The sequence below is a fragment of the Asterias amurensis genome, chromosome 1 (genome assembly GCF_032118995.1).
Source record: "Asterias amurensis chromosome 1, ASM3211899v1".
NCBI classification, from domain to species: Eukaryota; Metazoa; Echinodermata; class Asteroidea; order Forcipulatida; family Asteriidae; genus Asterias; species Asterias amurensis.
Window position 1 is genome coordinate 4,866,629 of NC_092648.1, and position 21,076 is coordinate 4,887,704.

Sequence of the window (21,076 nt, forward strand, 5' to 3'; positions counted from 1 at the left end):
TTGTCCTTGATTTTGTCTTCATATTCCTGAATCCATGAAAGTTGAACAAAAACAAGACTTTTTTTATTAAGGAGGGGGGTTGGGGGTGAGATTTTTTAGACTTTCATCTGAATTCACATGTCTGTCTGATGAAGAAAATCAGATGTTATTTTTACACATAAGGCAAAACTCTGCTCTTTTGTCTCCTTCTCTAGTGCTGAAAAAAACTCAAAAAAACTCTAATTTTCTGCATTTTACATTTGTTTATTATTGAGTCTTTACTGTTCAATGTTGTATGATTCTTTGCAGAGGGTGATGTCTGTAAGTGGACAATCTTCAGGAACTGGAATGAGGCAAAGTATTTTTCTTCACATGTCATTGTGTCAATGCAAAAATGTTCTCATAAAATTGCTTGTACTGTTTTGTTACACTTAAGTTTGAATATGTCTTGCTCAAAAAAGCACGGTTGAAAACACTAAACAAGTACATGTACGTGTCAATATACATTTTGGCACAGAGGCATTTCTTTTTTAAATACAACAAAACAGAGATTCTGCGCCTTAACAGGGTGGATATGTGCCCTTTACAAGTCTTTATTATTATTATTAAAATCGAAATACAATACTTTAGCAACTGATGCTGTGATATCTGTATGTTTTAAAGATTTCAAACAAAATATATTAGCATGCTCCAGTGTTAAACACAAGTATCAAGAAAAACTAATAGCATTTGGTGAGGGTTTGTCATTTTCTAGATCAGTTTCATTAGGCTCACTGACAAAGCACCAATCCTCAAGTTGTTTCAGGCATTTTACGTCTCCAAATATTCCTTTTGATTGTTTTGACAATTGAAATGATTCCGATATGCATGACCTCCTCCATACAGTTTGTTTTGGCTGCTAACAATGTTGGTCTTAAGAGTAACTATAAATATAAATATTAATAGTAAACTTGCGGCTCTTTTGATGAACTGGCTCTGAAAAGAGGCGGTTTGGTCTCGACGTTTCGAACATCGAGACCAAACCGGCTCTTTTGTTCGAAACGTCGAGACCAAACCGGCTCTTTTCAGAGCCACCACTCCTTCAATATCTAGAGTTTTTACCCATGGTTGTACCCGCAAGTTTACTATTAATATTTATATTTATAGTTGCTCTTATTCTCCACACCATGCACAGCTTCAAACACCATTTAATGTTGGTCTTTTACACTCCTTGTAGGTTGAAAAGTTGCTCAAAACTTGTAATAGTAAATTTACTGAACTCAACTGTATTAATGATGGTAATAATGTTGGAATCACTAAATCTGTCAAGTTGTTTGTTTTGCTTGTGTTACAGTCGGGCTTGGCTTCTCCAAAGACATCTAGCCAACAGCAAGTAGATGTTCAAGACCAGCCTATGATAGAGCAGCTGCACTCTCCAGTAAAGATGGAATTCCTGAAAGGTTCTGATATTTACGCCTTGGTCCCAACTTGAGCTCTGTAAAATTTAGAATTTCTTTTTAAATGAGAAATCATCTAAGACGGCCACTTGTTGTTGCTCTGGTTTAAGCAGAAGTTAATATCAGTTATTTTTTTTGCAGCATTACAATTCCCTCTAAGGCTATGTTGTTTTGCTACCATTTCAAAGTTTGCTGGCTGGCTGGCTCGTGGTTTAGTTCGAATTTATTTTTTATTAAAGGCACCGGACACTATTACTCAAAATAATTGTTGGCATAAAAACTTGCGTGGTAACAATCGATGGAGAGCTGTTTATAGTATAAATTATTGTCTGAAAAATACTGGTCTTAGAAAATTACCAAATGTGTCGTGTGTCGACAAAAATATAAACAAATCCTCAAAAAAGGTTTATAAAGGGACATTATGGGAAAGTCTTATTAATGCAAGTTGTGCACTTTTGTTTATGTTGCAGTCATGCTCAACATCTACAGGACCACCTACTCTTCAAGAAGTAGATGTCCCAAACAACCCTATGGTGAAGGATCTGCTTCATTCTCAAGTTAAAGGTGAATCCCTTAAAAGTATACTTGAAGTTTTTACCCCATGTCCCAAATGGAGCGTTGTAATAATTATGCAGAATGCATGTTGTTGCTTTTGTAAACACAGGCCCGATACTTCACGGAGGCAATGAAGTCAATTGCCTCCATGCCCCCTGGTCATTGCCTTGATGCCCTTGAAACATTACAGTACATATTTACAACACTTCTCTTGCCAAGGAGAAAATACTTTGGTGCCCTCTTTCGATAATGAATCAGTCATGTATTCTTGCATTAGTACAATTCCTTCATAAGATGTTTATATCTTGTTTGATGATTGATCCAGAGTCCCTGGGTGTTTTTTGGGTGAGGTCGCCCCATGGTTGGTAATGGTTACACAATTATCATCACAAATGTTAAAAGTTTTGGTTGATAAACTTATGCATAGACTTTGCTAGATTTTCATTCTTAGAAAGAGCTCACAGATATTTACAGATCATACCAGAACCAATCCATAAGAGAACTGTTTCGAGCAATTGACATCTGAGTTACTGTTGCTTTGAAGTATTTCTAAGGTGCATTAGCTCTATACAATCATTGCCTTGCTGTTTTTAACGTATGTTTTGTTTTGTTTTGTTTTTATTGAAAACAAAAACAAATTTATATTTTTTTCTAAACAGGTATTATTTTGTCTAAGGGCGATTCCATGGTTAGTCGCATTACACTTTTTAGTGTCATTTCTTGATCTTGGTGCTAGTAGTTCTATGTGAGATATTATTTCCACTAAGTTTATAGACTGATTTGTACTTGACACCCAAGGCTTTTAAGTGATGATATTAAAAATGTTGTGGGCGTTGTACTCTGGATGTTATAGCTTTGTAAAAAGCGGTTAGTCGCATTACACAAAAAGGACATGATAAAAAATACACTTGTCTCAATTCAAAAGTTTCCTCAAACTAAAAAACTTGCAAAGGTTTTACTACATTTAGCACACATCTCTTATACATTAGTATCCAACAGGATACTTATAAATAGTCAGCAACTTGAACTTTTAGGTATACGTGGCAAAACCATGGTTAGTCGCATTACGGTTAGTCGCATTACACGTTTCCACTCAATTTAGCCATGCCTACGTGGAGCCCAAGCTGAGTTCTTATTTGGTAAAATTGGGTTCATTCCTTGTCAACAACTAAAAATAAATTGGTTTTGTATGTTAGCTATAACTTCTAAGGGGAAAGAAAGTTGTGACAAAAACTTGATTTTTTGGTGTCATGTCCATGTTTGCTTGGAATTGCCCCTAAACAAAAGCTGCAAATTGTATGTTTTGTTTGTGTTGCAGTCAGCCTTTGCACTCCAAAGACATCTACCTATCAGCAAGTAGATGATGAAGACCAGCCCATGATGAAGAAGCTCAAAGACATCTACCCATTAGCAAGTAGATGATGAAGACCAGCCTATGATGAAGAAGCTCAAAGACATCTACCCATCAGCAAGTAGATGATGAAGACCAGCCTATGATGAAGAAGCTCAAAGACATCTACCCATCAGCAAGTAGATGATGAAGACCAGCCTATGATGAAGAAGTTTAAAGACATCTACCCATCAGCAAGTAGATGATGAAGACCAGCCTATGATGAAGAAGCTCATAGACATCTACCCATCAGCAAGTAGATGATGAAGACCAGCCCATGATGAAGAAGCTGTACTCCCTAGTAAAGGGTGAATATACTCTTGGTTTTAAGTAAGTTGATTCAACCTGCTGTTTGCTAGATTAGTTTTACTTTGAGAGAGAGAAAGAGATAGCTCAGAAGGTAATTAAAGTTCACACCAGCATCAATCTTCTAGAGAACTGCTTCAAGCGATTGCCATCTTGAGTTAATGTTGCTTATTTTGATTTTAAAAAAAAATCAAAATTTGCAACAGTCATATGGAGACAAAATCTTAGTTTTCGCTTATATCAATTGTGCATGCAAATTGCTAGAGAGAGACCAAGGTAGTTAAAGTTCATACCAGCCTAATGTTCATAAGTAAAAGTTCCTTCAATAATTTTGTTGCAGCTTTAATTAAATGTTTTGAAACTAATTGCTTAAATAATGGGCTATGTTTAAATAGGCATTTTGTTGTTGTGTTGCAGTCGGTTGATCTACCCATCAACAAAGAGATGTCAAAGACCAACCTATGATGCAGGAGCTCAAAGACCCGTCAAAAAAGAGATGTCAATGACCAGCCTATGGTGCAGGATCTCAAAGACATCTACCCGTCAACACAGAGATGTCTAAGACCAGCCTATGATGCAGGATCTCAAAGACATCTACCAGTCAACAAAGAGATGTCAATGACCAGCCTATGATGCAGGATCTCAAAGACATCTACCCGTCAACACAGAGATGTCTAAGACCAGCCTATGATGCAGGATCTCAAAGACATCTACCCATTAACAAAGAGATGTCTAAGACCAGCCTATGATGCAGGATCTCAAAGACATCTACCCATTAACAAAGAGATGTCTAAGACCAGCCTATGATGCAGGATCTCAAAGACATCTACCCATCAACAAAGAGATGTCAAAGACCAACCTATGATGCAGGAGCTCAAAGACCCGTCAAAAAAGAGATGTCAATGACCAGCCTATGGTGCAGGATCTCAAAGACATCTACCCGTCAACACAGAGATGTCTAAGACCAGCCTATGATGCAGGATCTCAAAGACATCTACCAGTCAACAAAGAGATGTCAATGACCAGCCTATGATGCAGGATCTCAAAGACATCTACCCGTCAACACAGAGATGTCTAAGACCAGCCTATGATGCAGGATCTCAAAGACATCTACCCATTAACAAAGAGATGTCTAAGACCAGCCTATGATGCAGGATCTCAAAGACATCTACCCATTAACAAAGAGATGTCTAAGACCAGCCTATGATGCAGGATCTCAAAGACATCTACCCGTCAACAAAGAGATGTCTTAGACCAGCCTATGATGCAGGATCTCAAAGACATCTACCCATCAACAAATAGATGTCTAAGACCAGCCGATGATGCAGGATCTCAAAGACATCTACTCGTCAACAGATGTCAAAGACCAGCCGATGATGCAGAAGCTACACTCCCCAGCAAAAGGTAAGTTCACAACAAGTGTACTCTTGCTTTTTGATAAATGTGCAGAATGCATAATAAATGTGCAGAATTCATTGTGTTGCTCTTTATTTTGGTTGTTTCTTGTATGATTACACTTCATTCAAAGATGTTTGTATTTTCAAAGATATTTGTACTTTGTTTTTACAAAGGAACCCCTGACACCAAATGAATGCGTAGAGTGCATGTTGCTCTTTAAACAATTGTCGCAAATTAGTTTCATTCTGAGAGAGAGCTCAAAGATAATTAAAACTCATACCAGCATCAATTTTCAACAGAACTGTTTCAAGCGGTTGCCATCTTGAGTACTGGGCAATGTTTAAATAGGCATTTTGTTGTTGTTGTGTTGCAGTCGTTCAAAGACATCTACCCATCAACAAAGAGATTTCAATGACCAGCCGGTGATGAAGGAGCTACACTCCCCAGCAAAAGGTAAGTTCACAACAACTAAATCTTGATTTCTTATAAATGTGCAGAATGCATGTTGATGCTCTTGTTTGGTCATTTCTTGTATCATAACAATTCATCTGGAGATATTTGTATTTGTTTGGCAAAAAACCTTTCAGGGTTGACAGGTTCGGTAGTGCTTTTATTTCTGGGTTAAATAATGTCGGGAAACTCCTAAACATGTTAAACTCAAATAGCAAGACAATTCTCAGTATTTAGTTCTTATTGTTGTGCATGCAACTTGCAACAAAAGTTTTCATTCAAAGAGAACTTTCTGACAATAGATTTTCTACCAGCACTTATTTTCAAGATAACTGTTTCAAGCAATTGAGACCCCCCCCCCCCCTCCAATCACTCTTGTGTGGTTTAATTGCAACAATCGAAATATTCCTGTTCATCGGTTCCTTCGATAATTTTGTTGTTGCTTTAAATAGATGTTTCGTATTTATTTAGGTTTGATTGGGAAAACAAGAAATAAGTTTGAGGTATTCAAATTATCAAACCGAATGTTTTCATGATAAACAGGGAAGGTAGTGGTAGCACTTTAAGACTGACTTAACTACATAAACAAAATTCATGAGCTTTGGTAGCAAAAACTACTTCAATGCAGTTGTTGCCTTGAAGCTTTGCAGTTTTTTTTATGTAACTAGTTAGTCTTAAAGTGAAGTCACTTCCGTTCTCATTTTATCTATCAGACTATACATATCTCTAGCGTTGTTTTAATGATGTGTTTTTAAACACTAAATGTTATAAATTGTGCATTTTGTTCGTAATACAGAAAATGTTCTGCATCTCCGAAGACATCAGCAAGTAGACGTCCAAGACCAGCCTACATTGAAGGAGCGACACTCTCCAGCAGAAGGTAATTTCACAAAAGTTTACTCATCAGTTACCCCTGACACCAAATAAATGCGTAGAATGCATGATGCTCTTTAAACAGTGCCCCAAGTCCCCCTGCCACCTTTCCCCTGCAACGCTGGTGGTTGCCAGATGAATCAACAGTGAGACTCTTAACGCAAAGCCACCAAAGCTTTTCATTGCCCCTTGGCATGGCAATTGCAACTTAAATTGTGTGGCCTCTTCGGCTCTATGCCACTGGTCGCAGACCTTTGGTTCTAAGCCACTGGTTGCTGATGACAAGTTACTGTTGTTTCTTGAACGGCAGGCCTCTGGTTCTATGCAAGTGGTTTACGATGACTCACTATCATAACTTGAGCGACATGCCTTTGGTTCTATGCTTTTTAAAGCAAGCAACCACATTCCTGCTGCTGATATCAGCTCACTCTTGTTTCTGGAGCGCATGATTCTGGTTCTATGCCAGAGCTGGCCAATGTTTGTTCACTGTTTTCTGGAACGGCAGGCCTATATGCCACTGGTTGCTGATATCGCCACAGGATGCACATGTCGGTTCACTGTTTCTGGAGCCCAGGCGTCTGGTTCTATGCAATAGGTTGCCAATGTTAGTCCACTGTCATTTCTTGAACAGCAGGCCTCTGGTTAAGTACCACTGGTTGCTAATGTCATCTCACTGTAGTTTCTTGAGCTCGGGCTTTTGGTTCTATGCCAGAGGTTGCCAATGTCGGCTCACCATGTTTCTTGAATGGCATGCCTCTGGTTCTTAGCCACTGGTTGCCGATGTCGGCTCACTGTTGTTTCTTGAGCGCAGGCCTCTGGCTCTAAGCCACTGGTTGCCGATGTCGGCTCACCACTGTTTCCTAAGTGCAGGCATAACCGTAGGTTGCTGATGTCGGCTCACCATTGGTTGATGAGTGCAGGCCTCTGGTTCTAAGCCACTGGTTGCTGATGTCGGCTTTCTGTTGTTTCTTGAATGGCAGGTCTATGATAGTATGCCACAGGTTGCTGATGTCAGCTCACCATTGTTTCTTGAGTGCAGGCGTCTGGTTCTAAGCCAGTGGTTGCTAATGTCGGCTCACCATTGTTTCTTGAGTGCAGGCGTCTAGTTCTAAGCCAGTGGTTGCTAATGTCGGCTCACCATTGTTTCTTGAGTGCAGGCGTCTGGTTCTAAGCCAGTGGTTGCTGATGTCGGCTCACCATTGTTTCTTGAGTGCAGGCGTCTGGTTCTAAGCCAGTGGTTGCTAATGTCGGCTCACCATTGTTTCTTGAGTGCAGGCGTCTGGTTCTAAGCCAGTGGTTGCTGATGTCGGCTCACCGTTGTTTCTTGAGTGCAGGCCTCTGGTTCTAAGCCACTCGTTACCTATGTGGGCTCACCGTTGTTTCTTGAGCGCAGGCCTCTGGTTCTATGCCACAGGTTGCTGATGTCTGCTCACTGGTGATTTTTGAACGGCAGGCCTATGGTTGTATGCCACAGGTTGCAGATGTCTGCTCACTGTCATTTCTTGAACGGCAGGCCTCTGGTTCTACGCCACAGGTTGCTGATGTCTGGTCACTGTTGTTTCTTCATGACGTGTCCAGCCCTTTAAAAAATATTGCTGGTTTCACACATACTTTTGGAGGATCCTTAAGTAAACACACTGTCCTGGCATCCAACTGTGATAATCTCTTTAATCCCTTAAACAAACAACCTGCTCTGGACGGGCCTGACTGGATGATTTCTGGAACTACTTTTAAAAGCTACATGAAATGGCCATTGGCAATGGCAATAACTGGCAGTATGTGTATTTTAAAATTAGTACTTTTTACGTAATTCTGTCATTAATGGGTAAATTAAGCTTATTGTACATTGCTTCTAGATTTTGATCAGGCATTATACATTATAAACATGTACAAAAGTGTTTTTTTTTCCTTTTCTTTTTTGGCAAAAGGTATTGTAAGCAGTTCAAAGCCCAGTATGGATGCTATAATTGCAGCTTTCTTTGCAAACTGTGACTACTTTGTACTTACAGTATTTAATATTCAAAGGGAAATGACGCAAAACAACGTTACAAGACCCATGCGCTCTTGGCCAGCTTTTATTAAAAGCATTCTAAGTTTACCAGGGAACGATTTCGTCCAGTATTTTTGCATGGACCGTTACGCATTTTTTTTTTTGTATAGCTAAATCAAAATTTTGCATAGCAGTCCATAAATTTAGTATCTAACAGCAAAATTTTAAAAATCGCTTAAACTGCAGACACATAAATTTGCGAAGCGGGCTAAAGTGTTAGGGCAAAGATAGTACAGCCTATAGTAACTTTAGTTGGTTTTTTTTGCCTTTTTTGTGTGTAAAAATTTAGGGCACCAAGGCAATTTTCAAAAATTTCAAAGGGCATCAAGGCAATCATAAAAAAAGTTGCGAAGGGCCCGACGGCAATTTGGAAAAAAAAGACAAAAAAACAGTTCTTCCAATTTGTCCATTTCAATTTTCAATCGATTGCCTCCTAACTATCGTATTTATTATACCCAATATGCACTAAAAACTAACCCACAGAAAAAGAAAGCATTCATCTAACTGAACAAAATAAACAAAATAAAGAACAAATCTTACAATACACAATGAAATAATATTTTTGTTCATACGGCTACTATTGGTCATGCTGGTTGTGTAGTTTGTCGTAGAGACGCTAAAATTCCCACGCAACTGCTCGGTTTTGGGCGATGTTGACAGAAAGATATATATCCATGTGCGCGACGACTATGCTGTACATGATGTATGTATGTACGTTATGTAAGGTATACTATTATGCATGCATCGTGGGGGAGCATGTGCAGACACGTCAAGTCGTTCTCTCAAGGCGTGTGTGTTTCTAGTTCGCGTAAATTTACCAATAGAGGGCGTTTAATCTCACGCTATCGCATTGTTCTGAAGCGCCCTCTAGCGTTCAAAGTTTCTTGTATTTTTGTGTCGCACGCAAAGAACAACGACTAGTGGGCTTGAAATCTGCTGTTGTGCGTGAAATCTGGTGCTATTTCTATTCGTGTTTGCTGACGTTCGAGGGCCAGTGCAGCGGTTAAAAAGACAAGTTATTTGTCACTCATAGAACTTCTTCCAGATGTTTTATTTTGTAAAATTAATTGGAAGAACAAGTTTGCCTTTAAAAAACGTTCGCATGCATGTTTGTCACGGACAGGGCCTAGCAGCACTACTTTATCTATAAACAGTATTAGTGCGCACGTACGGCGTAGCCGGCGGAACGAAAGTCGACACAAACAATAACCGTTCTTTGCTATTCATGAATGGATTTTTACCATTCAAAAAAGAAAACCAAGTAACTTTTTACAATTCTAATCATTTTAAATATTGTAACAATCAATATCTTAGTCTTCAATTGAAATAAATCCACATGGATTCCTTCAGGCAGGATGGCTTTGTCAAACCTTATCGGATTAGTGGTGATAACGATCTTAATCCCCCAACTCCCAGCTGATTTTTCTCACTTTAAAAACCTCCAAAAGTATGCGTCCCGACCCGACCAGATACAAGGTTTGGTCGGGTCGGGTTTTAGAGGGCCGGACACGTAATGTAAACAGCAAGCCTATGGTTGTATGCCACAGGTTGCGATGTCTGCTCACTGTCATTTCTTGAGCGCTGCCTCTGTTTCTATTCCACAGTTTGCCGATGTCTGCTCACTTGAGCGCTGCCTCTGTTTCTATTCCACAGTTTGCCGATGTCTGCTCACTGTCGTTTCTTAAACGGCAGGCCTATGGTTGTATGCCACAGGTTGCTGATGTCTGCTCACTGTCATTTCTTAAACGGCAGGCCTATGGTTGTATGCCACAGGTTGCTGATGTCTGCTCACTGTCGTTTCTTGAACGGCAGGCCTCTGGTTCTATGCCACAGGTTGCTGATGTCGGCTCACTATTGTTTCTTGAGTGCAAGCCTCTGGTTTTAAGCAACTCATTACCTATGTGGGCTCACTATTGTTTCTTGAGGGCAGGCCTCTGGTTCTAAGCCAAGGGTTACTGATGTCGGCTCACTGTTGTTTCTTGAGCACAGGCCTCTGGTTCTACGCCACTGTCATTTCATGAGCGCTGCCTCTGTTTCTAATCCACAGTTTGCCGATGTCTGCTCACTGTCGTTTCTTGAACGGCAGGCCTCTGGTTCTACGCCACCGTCTTTTCTTGAGCACTGCCTCTGTCGCTTCTTGAACAGCAGGCCTCTGGCTCTATGCCACAGGTTGCAGATGTCTGTTCACTGTTGTCTCTTGAACGGCAGGCCTCTGGTTCTACGCCACTGTCATTTCTTGAGCGCTGCCTCTGTTTCTATTCTACAGGTTGCCGGTGTCTGCTCACTGTCGTTTCTTGAACGGCAGGCCTCTGGTTGTATGCCACAGGTTGCTAATGTCTGCTCACTGTCGTTTCTTAAACGGCAGGCCTATGGTTCTATGCCACAGGTTGCCAATGTCTGCTCACTGTTGTTTCTTGAACGGCAGGCCTCTGGTTCTATGTCACAGGTTGCCAATGTCTGCTCACTGTCATTTCTTGAACGGCAGGCCTATGGTTGTTTGCCACAGGTTGCAGATGTCTGTTCACTGTTGTCTCTTGAACGGCAGGCCTCTGGTTCTATGCCACTGTCATTTCTTGAGCGCTGCCTCTGTTTCTATTCCACAGGTTGCCAATGTCTGCTCACTGTTGTTTCTTGAACGGCAGGCCTCTGGTTCTATGTCACAGGTTGCCAATGTCTGCTCACTGTCATTTCTTGAACGGCAGGCCTATGGTTGTTTGCCACAGGTTGCCGGTGTCTGCTCACTGTCGTTTCTTGAACGGCAGGCCTCTGGTTGTATGCCACAGGTTGCTAATGTCTGCTGACTGTCGTTTCTTGAACGGCAGGCTTCTGGTTCTATGTCACAGGTTGCCAATGTCTGCTCACTGTCATTTCTTGAACGGCAGGCCTTTGGTTCAATGCCAATGGTTGTTGATGACGACTCACTGTCGTTTCTTGAACGGCAGGCCTATGGTTGTATGCCACAGGTTGCTGTTGTCTGCTCACTGGCGATTCTTAAATGGCAGGCCTATGGTTGTATGCCACAGGTTGCCGATGTCTGCTCACTGTCATTTCTTGAGCGCTGCCTCTGTTTCTAGTCCACAGTTTGCCGATGTCTGCTCACTGTCGTTTCTTGAACGGCAGGCCTCTGGTTCTATGCCACAGGTCGCTGATGTCTGCTCACTGTTGTTTCTTAAACGGCTGGCCTCTGGTTCTACGCCACAGGTTGCTGATGTCTGCTCACTGTCGTTTCTTAAACGGCAGGCCTATGGTTCTACGCCACAGGTTGCTGATGTCTGCTCACTGTCGTTTCTTAAACGGCAGGGCACTGGTTGTATGCCACAGGTTGCCGATGTCTGCTCACTGTCGTTCCTTGAACGGCAGGCCTCTGGTTCTATGTCACACTGTAATTTCTCGAACGGCAGGCCTATGGTTCTATGCCACAGGTTGCTGATGTCTGCTCACTGACGATTCTTAAACGGCAGGCCTATGGTTGTATGCCACAGGTTGCAGATGTCTGCTCACTGTCATTTCTTGAACTGCAGGCCTCTGGTTCTACGCCACAGGTTGCTGATGTCTGGTCACGGTTGTTTCTTAAACAGCAAGCCTATGGTTGTATGCTACAGGTTGCGATGTCTGCTCACTGTCATTTCTTGAGCGCAGCCTCTGTTTCTATTCCACAGTTTGCCGATGTCTGCTCACTGTCGTTTCTTGAACGGCAGGCCTCTGGTTGTATGCCACAGGTCGCTGATGTCTGCTCACTGTCGTTTCTTAAACGGCAGGCCTCTGGTTCTACGCCACAGGTTGCTGATGTCTGCTCACTGTCATGTCTTAAATAGCAGGCCTATGGTTGTATGCCACAGGTTGCCAACGTCTGCTCACTGTCATTTCTTGAACGGCAGGCCTCTGGTTCTACGCCACAGGTTGCTGATGTCTGCTCCACTGTTGTTTCTTAAGCAGCAGGCCTATGGTTGTATGCCACAGGTTGTGGATGTCTGCTCATTGTCGTTTTTTGAACGGCAGGCCTCTGGTTCTACGCCACTGGTTGCTGAGGTCAGCTCACTGTAGTTTCTTGAGTGCAGGCCTCTGGTTCTAAGCCACTGGTTACCGATGTTGGCTCACCGCTTTTTTTGTGTGCAGGCCTCTGGTTCAATGCCAATGGTTGTTGATGACGACTCACTGTCGTTTTTGAGCCAAAGCCGTTGGTTATATGCCAATGGTTGCTGATGTCCAATTTAATACTGTCGTTTTTTGACTGGCAGGCCTCTGGTTCTATGCCACAGGTTGCTGATGTCCGTTCATTGTCATTTCTTGAACGGCAGGCCCCTGGTTCTTAGCCACTTGTTGCTGATGACGGCCTACTATGCAACTGGTTGCCGATGTCGATTCACTGTCAGTTCTTGAGTGCAGGCCTCTGTCACACAATCTGGAAAATTACTTAATTTCTTGAAAAAATACATTATTTCAGAAAGTGAGCCCATTCTTACATTGTTTAATACTATCAGCAGCTAATATTTTAAGCTAATAATTATTTTGAGTAATTAACGGTACCAATAGTGTCCACTGTTTTAAACATAAGTTGAATAAGTGTCATTTTTTGCTGCATATTACTATTTGTTCAAGGACAAATGTCTGCTGTTTGGCACTCAATTTAGAGTTAAAAGTCTTTGGAATTGTATTTAGTTTCTTTTTGGTTTAGAAAGATTTTGGGAAAATACCTAGGCAACCTTCATTTTAAATCATCAAGCCAAATTTGTAGCTGTTGGTTCAATTGTGCATTTAAAATTGATGGCAGATTTTAATTTCTGGTCTTCAAACTTGACCTTTCAGAGACGGAGATAAAGGGAATAGTTTCCTGAAAAGAAGAATGGAATCACCACTACTGATGTCGTCATGTATACTCAGAGTAAGGGAGAGCAACTCATATTAAACATCGCTATCGTCAAAACATCTAAACTGCAAGCAATTATGGATGTAACAACCGCGTTTGTTGTCTTCAACAGTAAGGTATTTTAAATGTGTTTATTAACTGAAATGTATTCAGAACCCTGCTGCAAAGCCATTTGGCACGGTCTCCAAGAAATCATCCCGATTCTTTGCTGTCTCCACTGGCTGCCGATCAAGTTCAAGCCAAATTCGCTCCTGCATGTATCTCTGAACTTATAACCTGAACTTATAAACTCGTATACACCTCCTCGTTGTCTTCGCTCATCATCACAGTGTCTAACCCCCACAGAGTCTGTACTTCGCATTATGGGGTTTGATGCTGCTCCAACCTTATGAAACAGTCTTCCTTTTATTGTTCGCCAAGCTACATGTACTTCAGTCACTTCCTTCAAGAGTCGTCTGAAAACTCATCTGTTTTCAAAATCATGATGCACTTGTTGTGCTTTTAATTTTTTGTTTTAGCTGATCAATTTAATGTTGTTTTTATGGCCAGATGCTGAGGATCTTGGCTAAGGGTGTAAGTGCTGGTAACCTCTCCCCTTTTTAAATATGTTTCAAATTTATAATGCACTTCTTGTGCTTTCAATTCTTTATTTAGCGGATCATTTCTGGGTTTTTTATGGCCAGATGCTGAGGATCTTGGCTAAGGGTGTAAGTGCTGGTAACCTCTCCCCTTTTTAAATTTGTTTTCTTTTATTGGTATGCTTACAAATAAAAAGGAGGCTATCCTGGCGCTGAAGTTGGACCGGACCCGTCCCCTTATGGGGCGGTGCAATTGGCTCTTACGATCTCAGAAAGCTGATGACAAAAAATCATTGCGATGGTACTTATGTATAATATTGTACTTAAATAGTTTTATAATTATAAGCTTTAATGTGAAACAAGTTTAGTTCTGGAATATATATCTATATTATATGTTGTGCATCACAAACAAGGATTTGGAACAAAAAAATGTGGGAGACTATACAGCGTTTTGAAGGCATGTCACCCCAGTATGATGTCTTGCAGTGTATCCCATTATAGTCTGTCTCTTATCATGGGAGTATCAGCTCCTGTAATGGTGACATTGTGAGATTGCACTTATCATGCGAAGGTGCGTGCCACTTCTGCATTGATGCGGAGGTGTGTGCCACCTCTGCCTTGTGCGGAGGTGTGTGCTGCTTCTTCACGGTCAAACTCCCTTAGGCTCAGGCAAAGATAGCACATCAATTTACTATGTTGAAGAATTCCCCCTAAAACGAAATGTTAAATTGAAAAATGAATAGAACAGAATATTCCTTACCCTAATCTTGCAACAAAGAATACATCAGCTTTGGGAGACGACAGCGTTTTGAAGGCATCTCACCCCAGTATGATGTCTTGCAGTGTATTCCATTATAGTCTGTCTCTTATCATGGGAGTATCAGCTCCTAAAATGGTGACATTGTGAGATTGCACTTATCATGCGAAGGTGCGTGCCACTTCTGCATTGATGCGGAGGTGTGTGCCGCTTCTGCCTTGTGCGGAGGTGCGTGCTGCTTCTTCACGGTCAAACTCCCATAGGCTCAGGCAAAAAAAGCACATCAATAAACTATGTTGGAGAACCTCCCCCCCCCCTCCCTCCCAAAAGAAAGATTAAATTTAAAATTGAATAGAACAGAATAACCCTTACCCTAATCTTGCAACAAAAAATACATCAGCTTTGGGAGACGACAGCGTTTTGAAGGCATCTCACCCCAGTATGATGTCTTGCAGTGTATCCCATTATAGTCTGTCTCTTATCATGGGAGTATCAGCTCCTTTAATGGTGACATTGTGAGATTGCACTTATCATGCAAAGGTGCGTGCCACTTCTGCATTGATGCGGAGGTGTGTGCCGCTTCTGCCTTGTGCGGAAGTGTGTGCTGCTTCTTTACGGTCAAACTCCCTTAGGCTCAGGCAAAGATAGCACTATGTTGAATAACTTCCCCCAAAAGATAAGCCAAGTTTGAAACTGAAATAAAATGCTGGCAGTGGTGTACTTATTTATGTTAAACTATATGCGTTACTATTTGTGAATTGTTATGTTAAACTTTATCATGGGTGTTTACATAAGTTTATGTTTAACTATATGAAATACTATTTGTGAATTGTGATGTTAAACGTTATCACAGGTGTTTACATAACTTTATGTTTAACTGTATGAAATACTATTTGTGAATTGTTATGTTTAACGTGGGCGTTACCAAGCCAAGACCTTTGGCTTCTTGTTTGTAGACCCCAAATAAGTATTCACTGGTTAAATTTTTTGGTAAAGAAACGAGGTTGCTGCTGATAGGTTTGAATATGCGCCGAGCGAGCACGTTGAAATCGTTGCGGAAATGTTTCCTCGTATAGGGGTCTTGTTTGTGTAAAAGACTTAATGCACTGGATCGTGTTATTGATTTTCTTCATAATTCACAGACAAATGTAAATATAACAAAATTTAACAGATAGCAAGAGTGTAATCTAACAACAAAGAAATTAATCCCTAAAATTATACACATTACATACAATTATTTATGCAAAAAATATAAGTTTTAAACAAATATACTAAAGAAGAAAAAAATGACATATAATAAATTATTAGTAATAATCAATGTTTTTTTAAATATATATTAGGCCTTTAACACATCTTTCAATGATTTTGTTGTGAATATTTTATTCTTAAAATTTAAAAATGCTAGATCTAACCCAAGTGCTATATTATTATTTGTTTAATCATTTTTAACCTTTAAGAAATCATATAAATGTTTTACTGCATGTTGCAACTGATGACATTGTTCAAATGACACATTGATGAATATATAACAAAATTCAAAATATAAAACAATTAACAACCAATATTAATCTAACTTAATTAAGTTTATGTTTTACACTACTAACTGCATTGAAATAAGAACTAACTTAAACATAAGAACGTTAAAAATATGATTATTATTTTATTGTTCATCACTTCAAAGAAGTTTGTTAAAAAGGTTGTCTCAGAGTGTGAGTGGGCGGAAGTCATTGTGTGGTGAAGATTTTGTGACTAATTTTAAAGTTTTTATACTGTATATAAATGTTTTTATAATTTTATACTGTATCGAAGGACATTACAGACAAATGGACAGGGGTCTTACAACAAATTAGAAATAATTAATCGTGACATTTATAAAAACAATATATAAATGATTTGTAGTTGGGGTTTTGTTGACAACAGAGTCTGTCTACAAAAACATATAATTATGATTGAATTTTTAACACTAAATTAAATCCCACCACTAACTTATAAAAATAATTGAAGTAAATTCCACGATTTAAATAATAATATATTTATATATACACAAACATGTTTTATACAAAAATACGGACAACCACAAACAAATTACAAATAATAAGTTAATTAAACTAATCAATGTTTTTAAATGTATTTTGCCTTAAACACAACTTACAATGATTTTGTTGTGAATATTTTACTCTTAAAATTTAAAAATGCTAACCCAAGTTCTATATTATTAGTTGTTTAATCATTTTTAACCTTTAAGAAATCATATAAATGTTGCAACTGATGACATTGTTCAAATTGATAAATTGATGAATATTTATATTACAAAATTCAAAATGTAAACAAATTAACAACCAATATTAATCTTACTTAAAACTTTATGTTTTACATTACTAACTGCATTGAATCGAAAACTAACTTAAATATAAGAACGTTAAAAATAATTAACATTTATTTCTGTGCACCACATACATGAAAATTTTTAAAAAGGTGGTGTCAGAGTTTGAGTCGGTGGACTTAAAGTCATCGCGCGTTGAAGATATTGCGACCAATATCAACATTTTTATATTGTATTGAAGGTCGTTACAAACAATAGGCATAATAACAAGGGTGTTACAACAAATTACAGAGTTAGGCAATCACACGAGGAATAAATAACCATGATATTTATTAAAACAATATATAAATGATTTGTAGTTGGGGCTTTAACCATGAATTAACCATGATATTTACCGTGATATTTATTAAAACAATATATAAATTATTTGTAGTTGGGGCTTTAACCATGAATTAACCATGATATTTACTATGATATTTATTAAAACAATATATAAATGATTTGTAGTTGGGGCTTTAACCATGAATTAACCATGATATTTACCATGATATTTATTAAACAATATATAAATGATTTGTAGTTGAGGCTTATATTGTATTGAAGGTTGTTACAGACAAATGGCATAATAACAAGGGTGTTACAACAAATTACAGAGTTAGGCAATCACACAATGAATAAATAACCATGATATTTATTAAAACAATATATAAATGATTTGTAGTTGGGGCTTTAACCATGAATTAACCATGATATTTACCATGATATTTATTAAAACAATATATAAATTATTTGTAGTTGAGGCTTTAACCATGAATTAACCATGATATTTATTAAAACAATATATAAATGATTTGTAGTTGGGGCTTTAACCATGAATTAACCATGATATTTACCATGATATTTATTAAAACAATATATAAATTATTTGTAGTTGAGGCTTTAACCATGAATTAACCATGATATTTATTAAAACAATATATAAATTATTTGTAGTTGAGGCTTTAACCATGAATTAACCATGATATTTATTAAAACAATATATAAATGATTTGTAGTTGAGGCTTTAACCATGAATTAACCATGATATTTACTATGATATTTATTAAAACAATATATAAATGATTTGTAGTTGGGGCTTTGTTAACAACAGAGTCTGTCTTCTTAAAACAATATATAAATGATTTGTAGTTGAGGCTTTAACCATGAATTAACCATGATATTTACTATGATATTTATTAAAACAATATATAAATGATTTGTAGTTGGGGCTTTAACCATGAATTAACCATGATATTTACCATGATATTTATTAAAACAATATATAAATTATTTGTAGTTGAGGCTTTAACCATGAATTAACCATGATATTTATTAAAACAATATATAAATGATTTGTAGTTGGGGCTTGAGTCTGTCTTCCAAATTAATAATTATGATTGTTTTTTTTAATATTAGATTAAATCTCACCACTATATGGAAAAGTAAATGAAATAAAACAAGTATTTTTTATGAACGAACGCTGACGAAATTGAAATACGTTTAAACGGGTCGATGCATCGATTGATTAAGCCGTGCGAAAAAGACAGCCTCGTTTCTGTAAGGTATTGTGTAATACAAGAATTGTGGTAATAAAATAAAGACATGATTATTTGTGAATATTTAATCAGTGTGAATAAAGGACAGCGAATGATCCTACGTTTGACTTTAAAAATAAAGTTTAAGTAATCTTGGGTAATCTTTGATATTATAAAACAACTTTTATTGTATGGTACTTTAAGAAATGTTAAATTAATGAGGCATGTAATTAACAATTCATCAAGTGTAATGAAAATAAAACTGAAAGGGTTTGACAACACGTAATATAGGCTCAAACTAGGCACTACATGTTCATAAAATTATGAGTAACGTCGCCAAAGTAAATATTGGTGTTTTTTTTTATGAACGAATGCTGACGAGTTCGGAAATACGTTTATAGGGGTCGATGCATCGATTGATTAAGTCGTGCGAAAAAGACAGCCTCGTTTCTGTTAGGTATTGTGTAATACAAGAACTGTGTTAATAAAATAAAGACATGATTATTTGTGAATATTTAATCAGTGTGAATAAAGGACAGCGAATGATCCTATTAAAAATAAAGTTTAAGTAATCTTTGATATTATAAAACAACTTTTATTGTATGGTACTTAAAAATTATGAGTAACGTCGCCAAAGAAAATATTGTTTGTGTTTTTGAATGAGCGCTGCCGAGATCGGAAATACGTATATACGGGTCGATGCATTGATTGATTAAGCCGTACGAAAAAAACAGCCTCGTTTCTGGAAGGTATTGTGTAATACAAGAGCAGTGTTGAGAAAATAAATTTTGACATAAATATCTGTGAATATTTAATCAATGCGTTAAAAGGACAGCGAATGATCATACGTTTGACTTTATAAATAAAATTTAAGTAATTCTTTGATATTATAAAACAACTTTTTATTGTATTGTACTTTAAGAAATATCAGAGCACCCTCTATACAGTAACCAGATTAGCTTTAAAACTATGCATTATGCTATGAATATTAGAGTATGTATAAAATAACTTGCATTGCATACACTCAGTGTAGTTTCAACTCGGACAGAGTAAAATGGGGGGGGGGGGCAAATTTTGTTAGTACTTAAAATATTAAAATAAAGTACCAATACAATTTTTAGGTAAAATTATGAACTAAATGATACAAGGTCTATTATTCTGTTTAATATGTTGTACTATTTAGTTTGTAAATGTTTAAGTACTTTTATTTTTTGTCTTTACATTTACTTGCGAAACAAATTTGTGTGAGCAATTTGGTATTAAGAAAAAGATAAAGCGTTTATTGTGTTTAAAGTACACTCTAAATTAAAGTTAAAATAATTCTGTTAAGTATTTTGTATCATTTACTCTGTAACTTTCTAATGTTTAACTACATTGTATGTAATGTTATCTTAATGGTCTATAGTCTTACTCGTTAAACACATTTGGTAATATTTGTACATGTATTGTTTATTTTGTAACTTTCTAATGTTAAACTACTTAAGATGTGATGTAATCTTAATGTTCTATAGTTTTACTCGTTAATCACATTTGGTAATATTTGTATTGTTTATTTATGTAACTTTCTAATGTTAAACTACTTAATATGTAATGTAGTCTTAATTGTCTATAGTTTTACCTGTTAAACACATCTGGTTATATTTGTGTTGTTTATTTTTGTTCTACAAATAAACCTTCATTTAACGTACACCAACATACATGTCTTTATTATATTTTTCTTCTTGTGACTCGTGCTAAGGTCAAAGGTCATAGGGTTCATCACATTTCTTTTTTTTATTTGACCTATCCATTCTAAGGTTTAAATATTAGTTCCGAGCAATTTTTTTCAAGAGCCACCGTGGCGCAGCGGGCTAGCTCACAGCCCCAGGAATCCTGGAGCTGTGAGCAGGGTGGGTTCAAATCCCTTCGGGGACCCTTTTTACCATTAAATAAAGAATTTTTTACAATTCTAACAAAAATGTGCAGGGCTTGAACCGGGGACCTTCCACTCTGTAAGCACTCTCTCTCACTGCTGTGCTACTGAGCTGTTATAAAAATCTAACGGTTTTTGGAGTGATGAAGTTAAAAATGGCTGACTTAGAAAATATTTCAGAATTTATTTTCCCTGGCTCAACCCTTGGATTTCTAGCTGATCTGAGAGCTGACCAAGGGGCTACAAGGGCCTACCAAGGGCCTTGGAGCTTGGCTGGAGGAGTAAAATTTCTAAGTGCTGAGGGGCCAAGGAGGTTGCTCAGTGGGCTAGGGTAAGAGTTGCCTCAGCTCTGAGTTCTGGGCAAGGGGCTGGGAGGTTGCTGGTCAGCCAGTGGGCTTGGTTGGTTGGGATGAGGGCTTGGGTGATGGTAGGAGTGATGATGGGCTTGACTCTTTGGGATGAGTGCTTGGGGTGATGGTAGGAGTGATGGGACGGGCTGCTTGAGATGAGGGCTTGGGGTGATGTTAGGAGTAACTGGCTGGGCTGGTTGGGATGAGGGCTTGGGTGATGGTGTAGGAGTATTTGGCTGGACTGTTTGGGATGAGGGCTTGGGGTGATGTTAGGAGTA

The 21,076-nt window shown here is 38.2% G+C and overlaps 1 protein-coding gene across 5 annotated transcripts in view; it reads left to right on the plus strand.

Annotated features, from left to right (window-relative positions):
• Window positions 1-20,021, plus strand: part of LOC139943387 (uncharacterized) — a 28,293-nt gene extending 8,272 nt beyond the window's left edge. The window contains exons 4-12 of one of the 5 annotated variants that reach the window (XR_011786816.1): window positions 289-332; window positions 1,313-1,418; window positions 1,886-1,979; window positions 3,289-3,690; window positions 4,084-5,070; window positions 5,438-5,517; window positions 6,311-6,394; window positions 13,244-15,421; window positions 15,493-20,021. Coding sequence is in view for 2 of the 5 variants with exons in the window: in XM_071940208.1 (XP_071796309.1) it covers window positions 4,928-5,070; window positions 5,438-5,517; window positions 6,311-6,394; window positions 13,244-13,272 (336 nt within the window). In the remaining 3 variants the exon portion in view is untranslated. Of the gene's footprint in view, window positions 1-288; window positions 333-1,312; window positions 1,419-1,885; window positions 1,980-3,288; window positions 3,691-4,083; window positions 5,071-5,437; window positions 5,518-6,310; window positions 6,395-13,243 lie in introns of those variants that run through there. The other 4 variants (XM_071940208.1, XM_071940214.1, XR_011786813.1 and 1 more) reach the window with 4 other exon arrangements.
• The last annotated feature ends 1,055 nt before the right edge of the window (window positions 20,022-21,076 follow it).